This window comes from Ranitomeya variabilis, chromosome 7 (genome assembly GCF_051348905.1).
Source record: "Ranitomeya variabilis isolate aRanVar5 chromosome 7, aRanVar5.hap1, whole genome shotgun sequence".
Taxonomy (NCBI): domain Eukaryota; kingdom Metazoa; phylum Chordata; class Amphibia; order Anura; family Dendrobatidae; genus Ranitomeya; species Ranitomeya variabilis.
The window spans coordinates 98989655-99002461 of record NC_135238.1 but is presented as its reverse complement, the minus strand read 5'-3'; the positions used below and the strand labels follow the sequence as shown (position 1 = coordinate 99002461).

The 12807-nt window shown below is 44.2% G+C and overlaps 1 protein-coding gene across 7 annotated transcripts in view; it reads left to right on the top strand.

Annotated features, from left to right (window-relative positions):
* Positions 1 to 12807, top strand: part of TNRC18 (trinucleotide repeat containing 18) — a 997170-nt gene that overhangs the window by 583524 nt on the left and 400839 nt on the right. For all 7 annotated transcript variants that reach the window (XM_077275610.1, XM_077275609.1, XM_077275606.1 and 4 more), the window contains one exon: positions 8672 to 8780. In XM_077275610.1, the coding sequence (XP_077131725.1) occupies positions 8672 to 8780 (109 nt within the window). The remainder of the gene's footprint in view (positions 1 to 8671; positions 8781 to 12807) is intronic.

Below are 12807 nucleotides of genomic sequence, written 5' to 3'. Positions count from 1 at the left end.
TCTCGTGGAGTTTGGCCAGCTCTGGTCTAAATGATAAAGTAAGATATAAAATATTAACCATAACAACTTATACACAGAAATCTGTCAGTCACTGACTGGACCCCCTACTGAACCCAGAGGATTAAATGATGAAAACACAGGTTATACTGAATCTTTTAGGCCTCTTTCACACTTCAGTTGTTTGGCGTCAGTCTAAAAGCGCCAGTTTCCTCAAATAACGGATCCGTCATTTTTTTTTGGCGGATCCGTTATTTTCCCATAGACTTGCATTGGCGACGGATTGTGACGGATGGTCGTCCGTTCCATCCGTCATGCGACGCATCCGTCGAAATTTGGCGGACGTTGTCTAGACATAGACGGACATTGAAACGTTTTTTGTCAACGCCGAAATGACGGTTTGCGGCGGACCCGTCGCGTCCGTCATTTCATAGAATGGCCGCCTATGGTCGCCCCAATCCGCTTTTTCAATTGCGCATGCTCCAAAAAGTAGATACTTTTCCCAGACAACCCCCAAGTAATGGATCCGTAAAAGAAAACGGATCCGTTGGAACAGTTTTCTCAACAATTGTGACGGATCCGTCGATCCGTCACTATGTCGGAGCGGACTGACGCCAAACAACTGAAGTGTGAAAGAAGCCTTACTCACAAAGCTTAAACGGTTGTGTGAAAAAGAGTCTGCCCTCTTCCTGATTTCCTATTCTTTTGCATGTTTGTCACACTTAAATGTTTGAGATCACCAAACAAATGTAAATATTAGACAAAGATAATACAAGAAAACACAAAATGCAGTTTTTAAACGAAGGTCTTTATTATTAAGGGAAATAGAAATCCAAACCTACAAGGCCCTGTGTGAAAAAGTGATTGCCCCCCCTCCATCTTAAAAGATAAATCAACTTCCTCTTCCTCTCCTCGTCCCCTTACTATTGGGGTTCCGCAGGGCTCAGTCCTAGGCCCCCTCCTCTTCTCTCTATACACGGCCCCTATTGGACAAACAATCAGCAGATTTGGGTTCCAGTATCATCTCTATGCTGATGACACCCAATTATACACTTCTTCCCCCGACATCACCCCTACCCTAACTCAAAATACCAAGGATTGTCTGTCTGCTGTCTCTAACATCATGTCCTCCCTCTATCTGAAACTAAATCTCTCCAAAACGGAACTTCTTGTGTTTCTCCCTTCTACTAACCTCACTCTTCCCAACATCGAAATTACTCTGGAGGGTTCAACCATAACTCCCAAGCAGCATGCCCGCTGTGTTGTGAAATTGGATTTTGGGCTCCCCCGGTGGCCACTGGTGGAATTGAACTGGTGTGCATCATCCCCTCTGTTCACCTGTTCCCATCAGGATGTGGGAGTCGCTATTTAGCCTTGCTCCTCTGTCACTTCCATGCCGGTCAACATTGTAATCAGAAGCCTTTCTGTGCATGTTCCTGCTGCTTGACAACTTCCAGTTAAGTTGGACTTTAGTCCTCGTTTGTTTTTGCATTTTGTTCCAGTTCACAGCTGTAGTTTCGTTTCTGTGTCTGGAAAGCTCTTGTGATCTGAAATTGCCACTCTGATGTTATGAGTTAATACTAGAGTCTTAAAGTAATTTCAGGATGGTATTTTGATAGGGATTTCAGCTGACCATGAAAGTGCCCTTTCTGTCTTCCTGCTATCTAGTAAGCGGACCTCAATTTTGCTAAACCTATTTTCATACTACGTTTGTCATTTCATCTAAAATCACCGCCAATATATGTGGGGGCCTCTGTCTGCCTTTCGGGGAAATTTCTCTAGAGGTGAGCCAGGACTATATTTTCCTCTGCCAGGATTAGTTAGTCCTCCGGCCGGCGCTGGGCGTCTAGGGATAAAACGTAGGCAAACGCTACCCGGCTACTGTTAGTTGTGCGGCAGGTTTAGTTCATGGTCAGTTTAGTTTCCATCCTTCCAAGAGCTAGTTCTTATGTTTGCTGGGCTATGTTCTCTTGCCATTGAGAACCATAACAGTTTGACCGGCCGCAAAAGGGTTAAATTAATTGACAGAGAAAGGAGAGAAAAGAGAAGTCTGCTGAAGATTTTTTTTTTTTTTTTTTTTTTCCCTTCAGTTCTGAGTGTGCTTGTAATTGAATCTCTTGCAAGTCTGCCTATATTGCAGCCTTTCTCTCTCTCTCTCCTTCTTATCCTGGAATGGCTCTGTGTTCACCTGTTTAAAATGGATATTCAGAGTTTAGCTGCAGGTTTGAATAATCTCACCACGAAAGTTCAAAATTTACAAGATTTTGTTATTCCTGTTCCTATATCTGAACCTAGAATTCCTTTGCCTGAATTTTTCTCAGGGAATAGATCTTGCTTTCAAAATTTCAAAAATAATTGCAAGTTGTTTTTGTCCCTGAAATCTCGCTCTGCTGGAGATCCTGCTCAGCAGGTCAGGATTGTGATTTCCTTGCTCCGGGGCGACCCTCAGGATTGGGCTTTTGCATTGGCTCCAGGGGATCCTGCGTTGCTCAATGTGGATGCGTTTTTTCTGGCCTTGGGGTTGCTTTATGAGGAACCCCAGTCAGAACTTCAGGCGGAAAAGGCCTTGATGTCCCTATCTCAGGGGCAAGACGAAGCTGAAATATACTGCCAGAAATTTCGTAAATGGGCTGTGCTTACTCAGTGGAATGAGTGCGCCCTGGCGGCGAATTTCAGAGAGGGTCTCTCTGATGCCATTAAGGATGTTATGGTGGGGTTCCCTGTGCCTGCGGGTCTGAATGAGTCCATGACAATGGCTATCCAGATCGATAGGCGTCTGCGGGAGCGCAAACCTGTGCACCATTTGGCGGTGTCTACTGAAAAGACGCCAGAGAATATGCAATGTGATAGAATTCTGTCCAGAAGTGAACGGCAGAATTTTAGACGAAAAAATGGGTTGTGCTTCTATTGCGGTGATTCTACTCACGTTATATCAGCATGCTCTAAGCGTACTAAGAAGCTTGATAAGTCTGTTTCAATTGGCACTTTACAGTCTAAGTTTATTCTATCTGTGACCCTGATTTGTTCTTTGTCGTCTATTGCCGCGGATGCCTATGTCGACTCTGGCGCCGCTTTGAGTCTTATGGATTGGTCCTTTGCCAAACGCTGTGGGTATGATTTGGAGCCTCTTGAAACTCCTATACCCCTGAAGGGGATTGACTCCACCCCATTGGCTAGCAATAAACCACAATACTGGACACAAGTAACTATGCGGATTAATCCGGATCACCAGGAGATTATTCGCTTTCTTGTGCTGTATAACCTACATGATGTGTTGGTGCTTGGATTGCCATGGCTGCAATCTCATAACCCAGTCCTTGACTGGAAAGCTATGTCTGTGTTAAGCTGGGGATGTAAGGGGACGCATGGGGACGTACCTGTGGTTTCCATTTCATCATCTATTCCCTCTGAGATTCCTGAATTCTTGACTGAATATCGTGACGTTTTTGAAGAACCTAAGCTTGGTTCATTACCTCCGCACCGGGAGTGCGATTGTGCCATAGATTTGATTCCGGGTAGTAAATACCCTAAGGGTCGTTTGTTTAATCTGTCTGTGCCTGAACATGCTGCTATGCGAGAATATATAAAGGAGTCCTTGGAAAAGGGACATATTCGTCCTTCATCATCTCCCTTAGGAGCCGGTTTTTTCTTTGTGGCTAAGAAAGATGGCTCTTTGAGGCCGTGTATTGATTATCGGCTTTTGAATAAAATCACGGTTAAATATCAATATCCGTTGCCACTGCTGACTGATTTGTTTGCTCGCATAAAGGGGGCCAAGTGGTTCTCTAAGATAGATCTCCGTGGGGCGTATAATTTGGTGCGAATTAAGCAGGGGGATGAGTGGAAAACCGCATTTAATACGCCCGAGGGCCACTTTGAGTATTTGGTGATGCCTTTTGGTCTTTCAAATGCCCCTTCAGTCTTTCAGTCCTTTATGCATGACATTTTCCGTGATTATTTGGATAAATTTATGATTGTGTATCTGGATGATATTTTGATTTTTTTCGGATGACTGGGACTCTCATGTCCAGCAGGTCAGGAGGGTTTTTCAGGTTTTGCGGTCCAATTCCTTGTGTGTGAAGGGTTCTAAGTGCATTTTTGGGGTTCAAAAGATTTCCTTTTTGGGATATATTTTTTCCCCCTCTTCCATCGAGATGGATCCTGTCAAGGTTCAGGCTATTTGTGATTGGACGCAACCCTCTTCTCTTAAGAGTCTTCAGAAATTTTTGGGCTTTGCTAACTTTTATCGTCGATTTATTGCTGGTTTTTCTGATGTTGTTAAACCATTGACTGATTTGACTAAGAAGGGTGCTGATGTTGCTGATTGGTCCCCTGCTGCTGTGGAGGCCTTTCGGGAGCTTAAGCGCCGCTTTTCTTCCGCCCCTGTGTTGCGTCAGCCTGATGTTGCTCTTCCTTTTCAGGTTGAGGTCGACGCTTCTGAAATCGGAGCTGGGGCGGTTTTGTCGCAGAGAAGTTCCGATTGCTCCGTGATGAGACCTTGTGCTTTTTTCTCGCGTAAATTTTCGCCCGCCGAGCGGAATTATGATGTTGGGAATCGGGAGCTTTTGGCCATGAAGTGGGCTTTTGAGGAGTGGCGTCATTGGCTTGAGGGGGCTAGACATCAGGTGGTGGTATTGACTGACCACAAAAATTTAATTTATCTTGAGTCCGCCAGACGCCTGAATCCTAGACAGGCGCGCTGGTCGTTGTTTTTCTCTCGGTTTAATTTTGTGGTGTCCTACCTGCCGGGTTCTAAGAATGTTAAGGCGGATGCCCTTTCTAGGAGTTTTGAGCCTGACTCCCCTGGTAATTCTGAACCTACAGGTATCCTTAAGGATGGAGTGATATTGTCTGCCGTTTCTCCAGACCTGCGGCGGGCCTTGCAGGACTTTCAGGCGGATAGACCTGATCGTTGCCCACCTGGTAGACTGTTTGTTCCTGATGATTGGACCAGTAAAGTCATTTCTGAGGTTCATTCTTCTGCGTTGGCAGGTCATCCTGGAATCTTTGGTACCAGGGATTTGGTGGCAAGGTCCTTCTGGTGGCCTTCCCAGTCTCGAGATGTGCGAGGCTTCGTGCAGTCTTGTGACGTTTGTGCTCGGGCCAAGCCTTGTTGTTCTCGGGCTAGTGGATTGTTGTTGCCCTTGCCTATTCCGAAGAGGCCCTGGACGCACATCTCGATGGATTTTATTTCGGATCTTCCTGTTTCTCAGAAGATGTCTGTCATTTGGGTGGTGTGTGATCGTTTCTCTAAGATGGTCCATTTGGTTCCCCTGCCTAAGTTGCCTTCTTCTTCCGAGTTGGTTCCTCTGTTTTTTCAAAATGTGGTCCGTTTGCATGGTATTCCGGAGAATATCGTTTCTGACAGAGGTACCCAATTCGTGTCTAGATTTTGGCGAGCATTCTGTGCTAGGATGGGCATAGATTTGTCTTTCTCGTCTGCTTTCCATCCTCAGACTAATGGCCAGACCGAGCGGACGAATCAGACCTTGGAGACATATTTGAGGTGTTTTGTGTCTGCAGATCAGGATGATTGGGTTGCTTTTTTGCCTTTAGCGGAGTTTGCCCTCAATAATCGGGCCAGCTCTGCCACCTTGGTGTCTCCCTTTTTCTGTAATTCGGGGTTTCATCCTCGATTTTCTTCTGGTCAGGTGGAATCTTCGGATTGTCCTGGAGTGGATGCTGTGGTGGAGAGGTTGCATCAGATTTGGGGGCAGGTAGTGGACAATTTGAAGTTGTCCCAGGAGAAGACTCAGCTTTTTGCCAACCGCCGGCGTCGGGTTGGTCCTCGGCTTTGTGTTGGGGACTTGGTGTGGTTGTCTTCTCGTTTTGTCCCTATGAGGGTTTCTTCTCCCAAGTTTAAGCCTCGGTTCATCGGCCCGTACAGGATATTGGAGATTCTTAACCCTGTGTCCTTCCGTTTGGACCTCCCTGCATCTTTTTCTATTCATAATGTTTTTCATCGGTCATTATTGCGCAGGTATGAGGTACCGGTTGTGCCTTCCGTTGAGCCCCCTGCTCCGGTGTTGGTTGAGGGCGAGTTGGAGTACGTTGTGGAAAAAATCTTGGACTCCCGTGTTTCCAGACGGAAACTCCAGTATCTGGTCAAATGGAAGGGATACGGTCAGGAGGATAATTCTTGGGTGACTGCCTCTGATGTTCATGCCTCCGATCTGGTCCGTGCCTTTCATAGGGCTCATCCTGATCGCCCTGGTGGTTCTGGTGAGGGTTCGGTGCCCCCTCCTTGAGGGGGGGGTACTGTTGTGAAATTGGATTTTGGGCTCCCCCGGTGGCCACTGGTGGAATTGAACTGGTGTGCATCATCCCCTCTGTTCACCTGTTCCCATCAGGATGTGGGAGTCGCTATTTAGCCTTGCTCCTCTGTCACTTCCATGCCGGTCAACATTGTAATCAGAAGCCTTTCTGTGCATGTTCCTGCTGCTTGACAACTTCCAGTTAAGTTGGACTTTAGTCCTCGTTTGTTTTTGCATTTTGTTCCAGTTCACAGCTGTAGTTTTGTTTCTGTGTCTGGAAAGCTCTTGTGATCTGAAATTGCCACTCTGATGTTATGAGTTAATACTAGAGTCTTAAAGTAATTTCAGGATGGTATTTTGATAGGGATTTCAGCTGACCATGAAAGTGCCCTTTCTGTCTTCCTGCTATCTAGTAAGCGGACCTCAATTTTGCTAAACCTATTTTCATACTACGTTTGTCATTTCATCTAAAATCACCGCCAATATATGTGGGGGCCTCTGTCTGCCTTTCGGGGAAATTTCTCTAGAGGTGAGCCAGGACTATATTTTCCTCTGCCAGGATTAGTTAGTCCTCCGGCCGGCGCTGGGCGTCTAGGGATAAAACGTAGGCAAACGCTACCCGGCTACTGTTAGTTGTGCGGCAGGTTTAGTTCATGGTCAGTTTAGTTTCCATCCTTCCAAGAGCTAGTTCTTATGTTTGCTGGGCTATGTTCTCTTGCCATTGAGAACCATAACACCGCTGTCTTGGGGTCATATTCGACACCGATCTTTCCTTTTCTCCCTATATCCGATCACTCACTCGCTCTTATCACCTGCATCTTAAAAACATCTCCTGAATCCGACCTTTTCTCACCTTTCAAGCTGCTAAGAAGCTTACTGACGCTCTTATTCATTCTCATCTGGACTACTGCAACTCTCTTGTGATCGGTCTCCCTCTTACCAAACTTTCTCCTCTCCAATCCATCTTGAATGCAGCAGCCAGGGTCATATTTCTGTCCAACCGCTTCACCGATGCCTCCATCTTGTGCCAGTCATTACACTGGCTACCCATTCGCTACAGGGTCCAGTATAAACTCCTCTCTCTCACCCACAAAGCCCTCCACAGTTCTGCACCGCCTTATATCTCCTCTCTCATCTCTATCGCCCTACACGTGCCCTCCGTTCTACAAATTGCCTAAGGCTAACGTCCCCTGTAATCCGAACCTCACACCTCCGTCTCCAAGACTTCTCTCGTGCTGCGCCAGCTCTCTGGAATGCACTTCCCCAGACGATCAGACTGATACCTAGCCCCGACCTATTCAAGCGCGCTCTAAAAACCCATCTCTTCAAACAAGCCTACCACATCAACTACTCAGTAAACTAACTTCGCCCTGTTCCCTCCTTCCAAATATTATTCTAAATCTGCACACTACTACTCATCTGTCTCCACACCCTCCATGTTCATGATAACTGCACTTGATACTTGACTACTGCACTTAAACACACCGGCTGATGACCGGATCATGCAGCTTTATATGAAAATCCCTATTCATTATAATTGCCAGACCTGAAATAACAAGCACTTTTCACCTATTGGGCTCATTACCACTTGTGATCAATTCTGACGAAGGCAAGCCAATAAAAAATCGGATTGCAGTTGCCCCAATGTTTGTCTATGGAGCAGCGCACATCTGCGATTATTGCACTGTATATCATCCTACCTGCAGATTGGAGCCCATTTTTGTGGTGACAGGTTCTATTTACAATTTCTGATGTGTTTCTATATCTCCCAGCTGAAATATCCATTTCTATTGTAACAGACAACACACAAACTGTGTAGTTTTACAAGCATGAATTCATGCATACATACATTTCAAAGCAAAAAAAAGGATGAAAAGTTATGAGTGTTACCAATAGTACGTGAAAAAAGCAGCACTTTATTATGGTAGTCAGTCGTCACATACTGTTAACTGGAAGAAGGTTGCACAAAACAGCTGTAGCTTACTTACCTCCTTATGTCTCCTCTCCTCATGTGATGACCGTAATAAAGTGCTGCTTTTTTTCACGTACCAGTGGTGAATGATGCTCTCATTTAAGTTTTCATGCTTTTTTGCTCACAATTTTGAACTGCTATATCTCAAGCTGAGCACCTCTATATCTGGTAATCCGCAATCAGTGTTTGCCTTCATGTATTCCTACAGGGTGTGTTAGCATTGCCAGCATTTCTGCATTTTATTTTATATACGATTAGTACGTCAGTAAGAAGTAGGGGATATACAAAAAGGTACTATGGCTGTAGGATACAGTGTGTGTTGTACTGTGTATAACTTTTTTTTTTTACAAAAATGTTTGCAGAGGTGTATTTACCCTATAAGAACTGTTGATAATCTAGCTTGATGTAGCCCTATCTCTTACCATATAAAAAACTTTTTTTTTTTCAGTTTGCAGATCAGCATCATGAAAAGTGGAGAGGTAGAAGAAGCAGAAGGAAAAATTCTGACTTTAGACATATGCACAGCATCCAACTGTCACGAATAGTTTCCAAAGAAGGTAGATCAATGTTGTACAATGTTGCCTATTAACTGAAACAAACGTTTCCAATTTTTAAATTCATGGTTATCCAACCTTTAGCAAAAATAGACAAAACAGCAAATAAAATAACAAAAGGATGACGTCTCCAACACCCTGCTGATTCAGTGTGGAAGCTCTTCCCTAAGTCCTTCTGTGAGTAGATTCACATATGACTAACATAGACCTGCACTACCGTTTAAAAGTTTAGGGTCACTTAGAAATTTCCTTATTTTTTAAAGAAAAGCACGTTTTTTTTCCAATGAAGCTAACATTAAATGATTCAGAAATACACTCTATATATTGTTAATGTGGTAAATGACTATTTTAGCTGCAAACGTCTGGTGTGTAATGCAATATCTTCATGTAGAGTCCCATTTCCAACAACCATCACTCCAGTGTTCTTATGGTACTTTGTGTTTGCTAATGTCAGGACTCTGAACATTTTTTACCTTTTGTGCATTACTGCCCTTTTCCACGATGGTGTCTTTGGTCTCATGTGCACTGTGTCTCCTGCTATAAAACTCCACCCCAGCCTTCAGTCTGTGCTAGAGTACTCTGCCTTGCATCCAGCCCCTGACCTCTGATTACTCCCTGGATATACACCTGCTCCTGTGAACCTGTGTGGTGATCCTGCTACTCTGCTCTGAGTTCCTGCTGCATACACAAGTTTCCAGTAATCCTCCTTCATCTGCTGTTCGTGTTTACTTCCATCTGCATTTGCTGGTCATGTAAGCTGTTGCTGCTTTGCAATAACCTGAGAATATTAACCAGGCCTCCCTGGTTGAGCTAAGATATGATTTGAACTGCCTAATAAGCATATCAATCTGTGCCTGGACTAAGACAAGGATTTATTTGTGTCAAGTGTCCTCAAGAATAACTGTGCTTCATAGACTTTCTGCTTGATTGCATTTTCCAGAAGTTTCCTATAGACTGCTAAGCTGCGTTTATTATTTGCACCAAGTGTTGTGGACTTGAGTTTCTCTCTGCACCTGTTTGAATCACCGTGTGATAATATAGACTTTACCACTTATAAGACTGTGGCCTGTAGTTGTCTTGTTTCACCCAAAGAGTCTTCTGAGTTATCCCCTATAATTATTACAGCTAACTGTGTAAGAAGGCTAATGGATGGTTAGAATACCCTTTAAAACCCTTGTGTAAATATGTTAGCACAGCTGAAAACCGTTTGGCTGATTAGAGAACCTATAAACCTGACCTTCCTTTGAGCTAGTTGAGAATCTGGAGCATTACATTTGTTGGTTCCATTAAACTCTCAAAATGGCCAGAAAAAAAGGAACATTCATGTAAAACTCGACAGTCTATTCTTGTTCTTAGGAATGAAGGCTATTCCATGCGAGAAATTGCCAAGAAACTGAAGATTTCCTACAACGGTGTGTACTACTCCCTTCAGAGGAGAGCACAAACAGGCTCTAACCAGAGTAGAAAGAGAAGTGGGAGGCCCCGCTGCACAGCTGAGCAACAAGACAAGTACATTAGAGTCTATAGTTTGAGAAATCGACACCTCACAGGTCCTCAACTGGCAGCTTCATTAAATAGTACACGCAAAACGCCAGTGTCAACGTCTACAGTGAAAAGGCGACTCCGGGATGTTGGCCTTCAGGGCAGAGTGGCAAAGAAAAAGCCATATCTGAGACTGGCTAATTAAAGTAAAAGATTAATATTGGCAAAAGAACACAGACATTGGACAGAGGAAGATTGGAAAAAAGTGTAATGGACAGATGAATCCAAGTTTTAGGTGTTTCGATCACACAGAAGAACCTTTGTGAGACGTAGAACAACTGAAAAGATGCTGGAAAAGTGCCTGACTCCATCTGTCAAGCATGGTGGAGGTAAAATGATGGTCTGGGGTTGCTTTGGTGCTGGTAAAGTGGGAGATTTGTACAAGGTAAAAGGGATTTTGAATAAGGAAGGCTATCACTCCATTTTGCAATGCCATGCCATACCCTGTGGACAGCGCTTGATTGGAGCCAATTTCATCCTACAACAGGACAATGACCCAAAGCACACCTATAATTATGCAAGAACTATTTAGGAAAGAAGCAGGCAGCTGGTATTCTATCTGTATTGGAGTGGCCAGTGCAGTCACCAGATCTCTACCCCATTGAGCTCTTGTGGGAGCAGCTTGACCGAATGGTACGCAAAAAGTGCCCATCAAGCCAAATCAACTTGTGGGAGGGTCTTCTGGATACAGATACATGCCGGGGGTGAAATTTCTCCAGATTACCTCAGCAAATTAACTGCTAGAATGCCAAAGGTCTGCAGTGCTGTTATTGCTACAAAGGAAGCATTCTTTGACGAAAGCAAAGTTTGAAGTTGAAAGTTATTATTTCAAATACAAATCTTTTTTTCAAACCTTGTCAATGTCTGGACTAGATTTTCAATTCACTTGGCAACTCATTTGATTAAGAAAAGTATGAGTTTTCATGGAAAGCACAAAATTGTCTTGGTGACCCTAAACTTTTGAACGGCAGTGTAAGTCCATCAAATTCAACCTAAAGCCTAATAGGTTGATCCAGGGGAAGGTGAAAACCCCATGAGACAGATGACAATTGCACCATATTAGGGTAAAATTAGTTTGCGACTTTACATACAATCAGACCAGTTTCCTGGATTAAAGGGAACCTTTCAGGTCTCCCATGCTCTCCATCCCGGCAGCATTCACTTATTTATCAGTAAATTTCCTGCCTAACCATCCCGGTATAATGTTTTTCTGTAAAAATTTGGTTTAACACCTTACTGCCATCGGACGGGATAGTACGTCCGATGGCAGTATCCCCCTCTTTGATGTGTGCTCCGGCGGTGAGCCCGCATCAAAGCCGGGACATGTCACTGTTTTGAACAGCTGACATGTGCCACAATAGGTGCGGGTGCAATCAAGATCCATCTGCACCTATTAACTAGTTAAATGCCACTGTCAAACTCTGTCAGTGGCATTTAACGCACGCTTCCTGCCATCGGGCCTTAAATACTCGCACTGATGACCCCCGATCACGCCATAACAACCAGAGGTCTCCTTGAGACCTCTATGGTTGTTGATGCCAGATTGCTATGAGCGCCACCCAGTGGTCGGCGCTCATAGCAATGCAGTAATTCTGCTACATAGAGGCGATCTGAGCATCGCCTCTATGTAGCAGAGCCGATTAAGTTGAACTCGAGCGTGGGAAAATATTCTGAAAAATTCCCACTCTTGAGTTCATATGAGGTTGTGCCAGCAGGGGACGCAGCACCGCAAGTCTAGGTAGCTACATTCCCCTGCATTCCATTCATTCCCCAGTTTTTACAGCCAGGGGCTGCTGCATTTGCAGGCTCCTGGTTGTAAAATTATTTAACCCCTTCAGATGGATTACATTTACATTACTGTACAGCGGAAAGGTATGGGATATTGTTGTTTGTTTTTTTTTTACCTTTTTTTACAGAAGACAAGGGTCGTCAGTTGGATTGAGATTATAATAAAGATATTACAACACCATGTGTATTTATTTCATTAAAATAATTTATTCCTAATGTGTGTGTGTTTTTTTTAACCCTTTATTACTATTGGATTAATAATGGATAGGTGTCTTAATGACACCTCTCCATTATTAACCTGGCTTAATGTCACCTTACATTAGCAAGGTGACATTAACCCTTAACTACCCCATATCCCACCACTACTCGGGAGTGGGAAGAGAGTGGCTAAGCGCCAGAATAGCCACATCTTACAGATGTGCCTTTTCTGGGGTGGCTGGGGGCAGATGTTTTTAGCCAAGGGGGGGGGGGGGGGCAATATCCATGGTCCCTCTCTAGGCTATTACAATCTGCCCTCAGTCACTGGCTTTCCCACTCTGGAGGAGAAAATTGCGCGGGAGCCCACACCAGTTTTTTCCGTGATTTAACCCTTTATTTTAACACCTAGAACTCCCAAATTTTGCACACACTTTTCTAACATTAGTAGTGAGGAATATGTAAAAAAATAAGGGATATGAAATGGTTTACTGTATGTAAACCA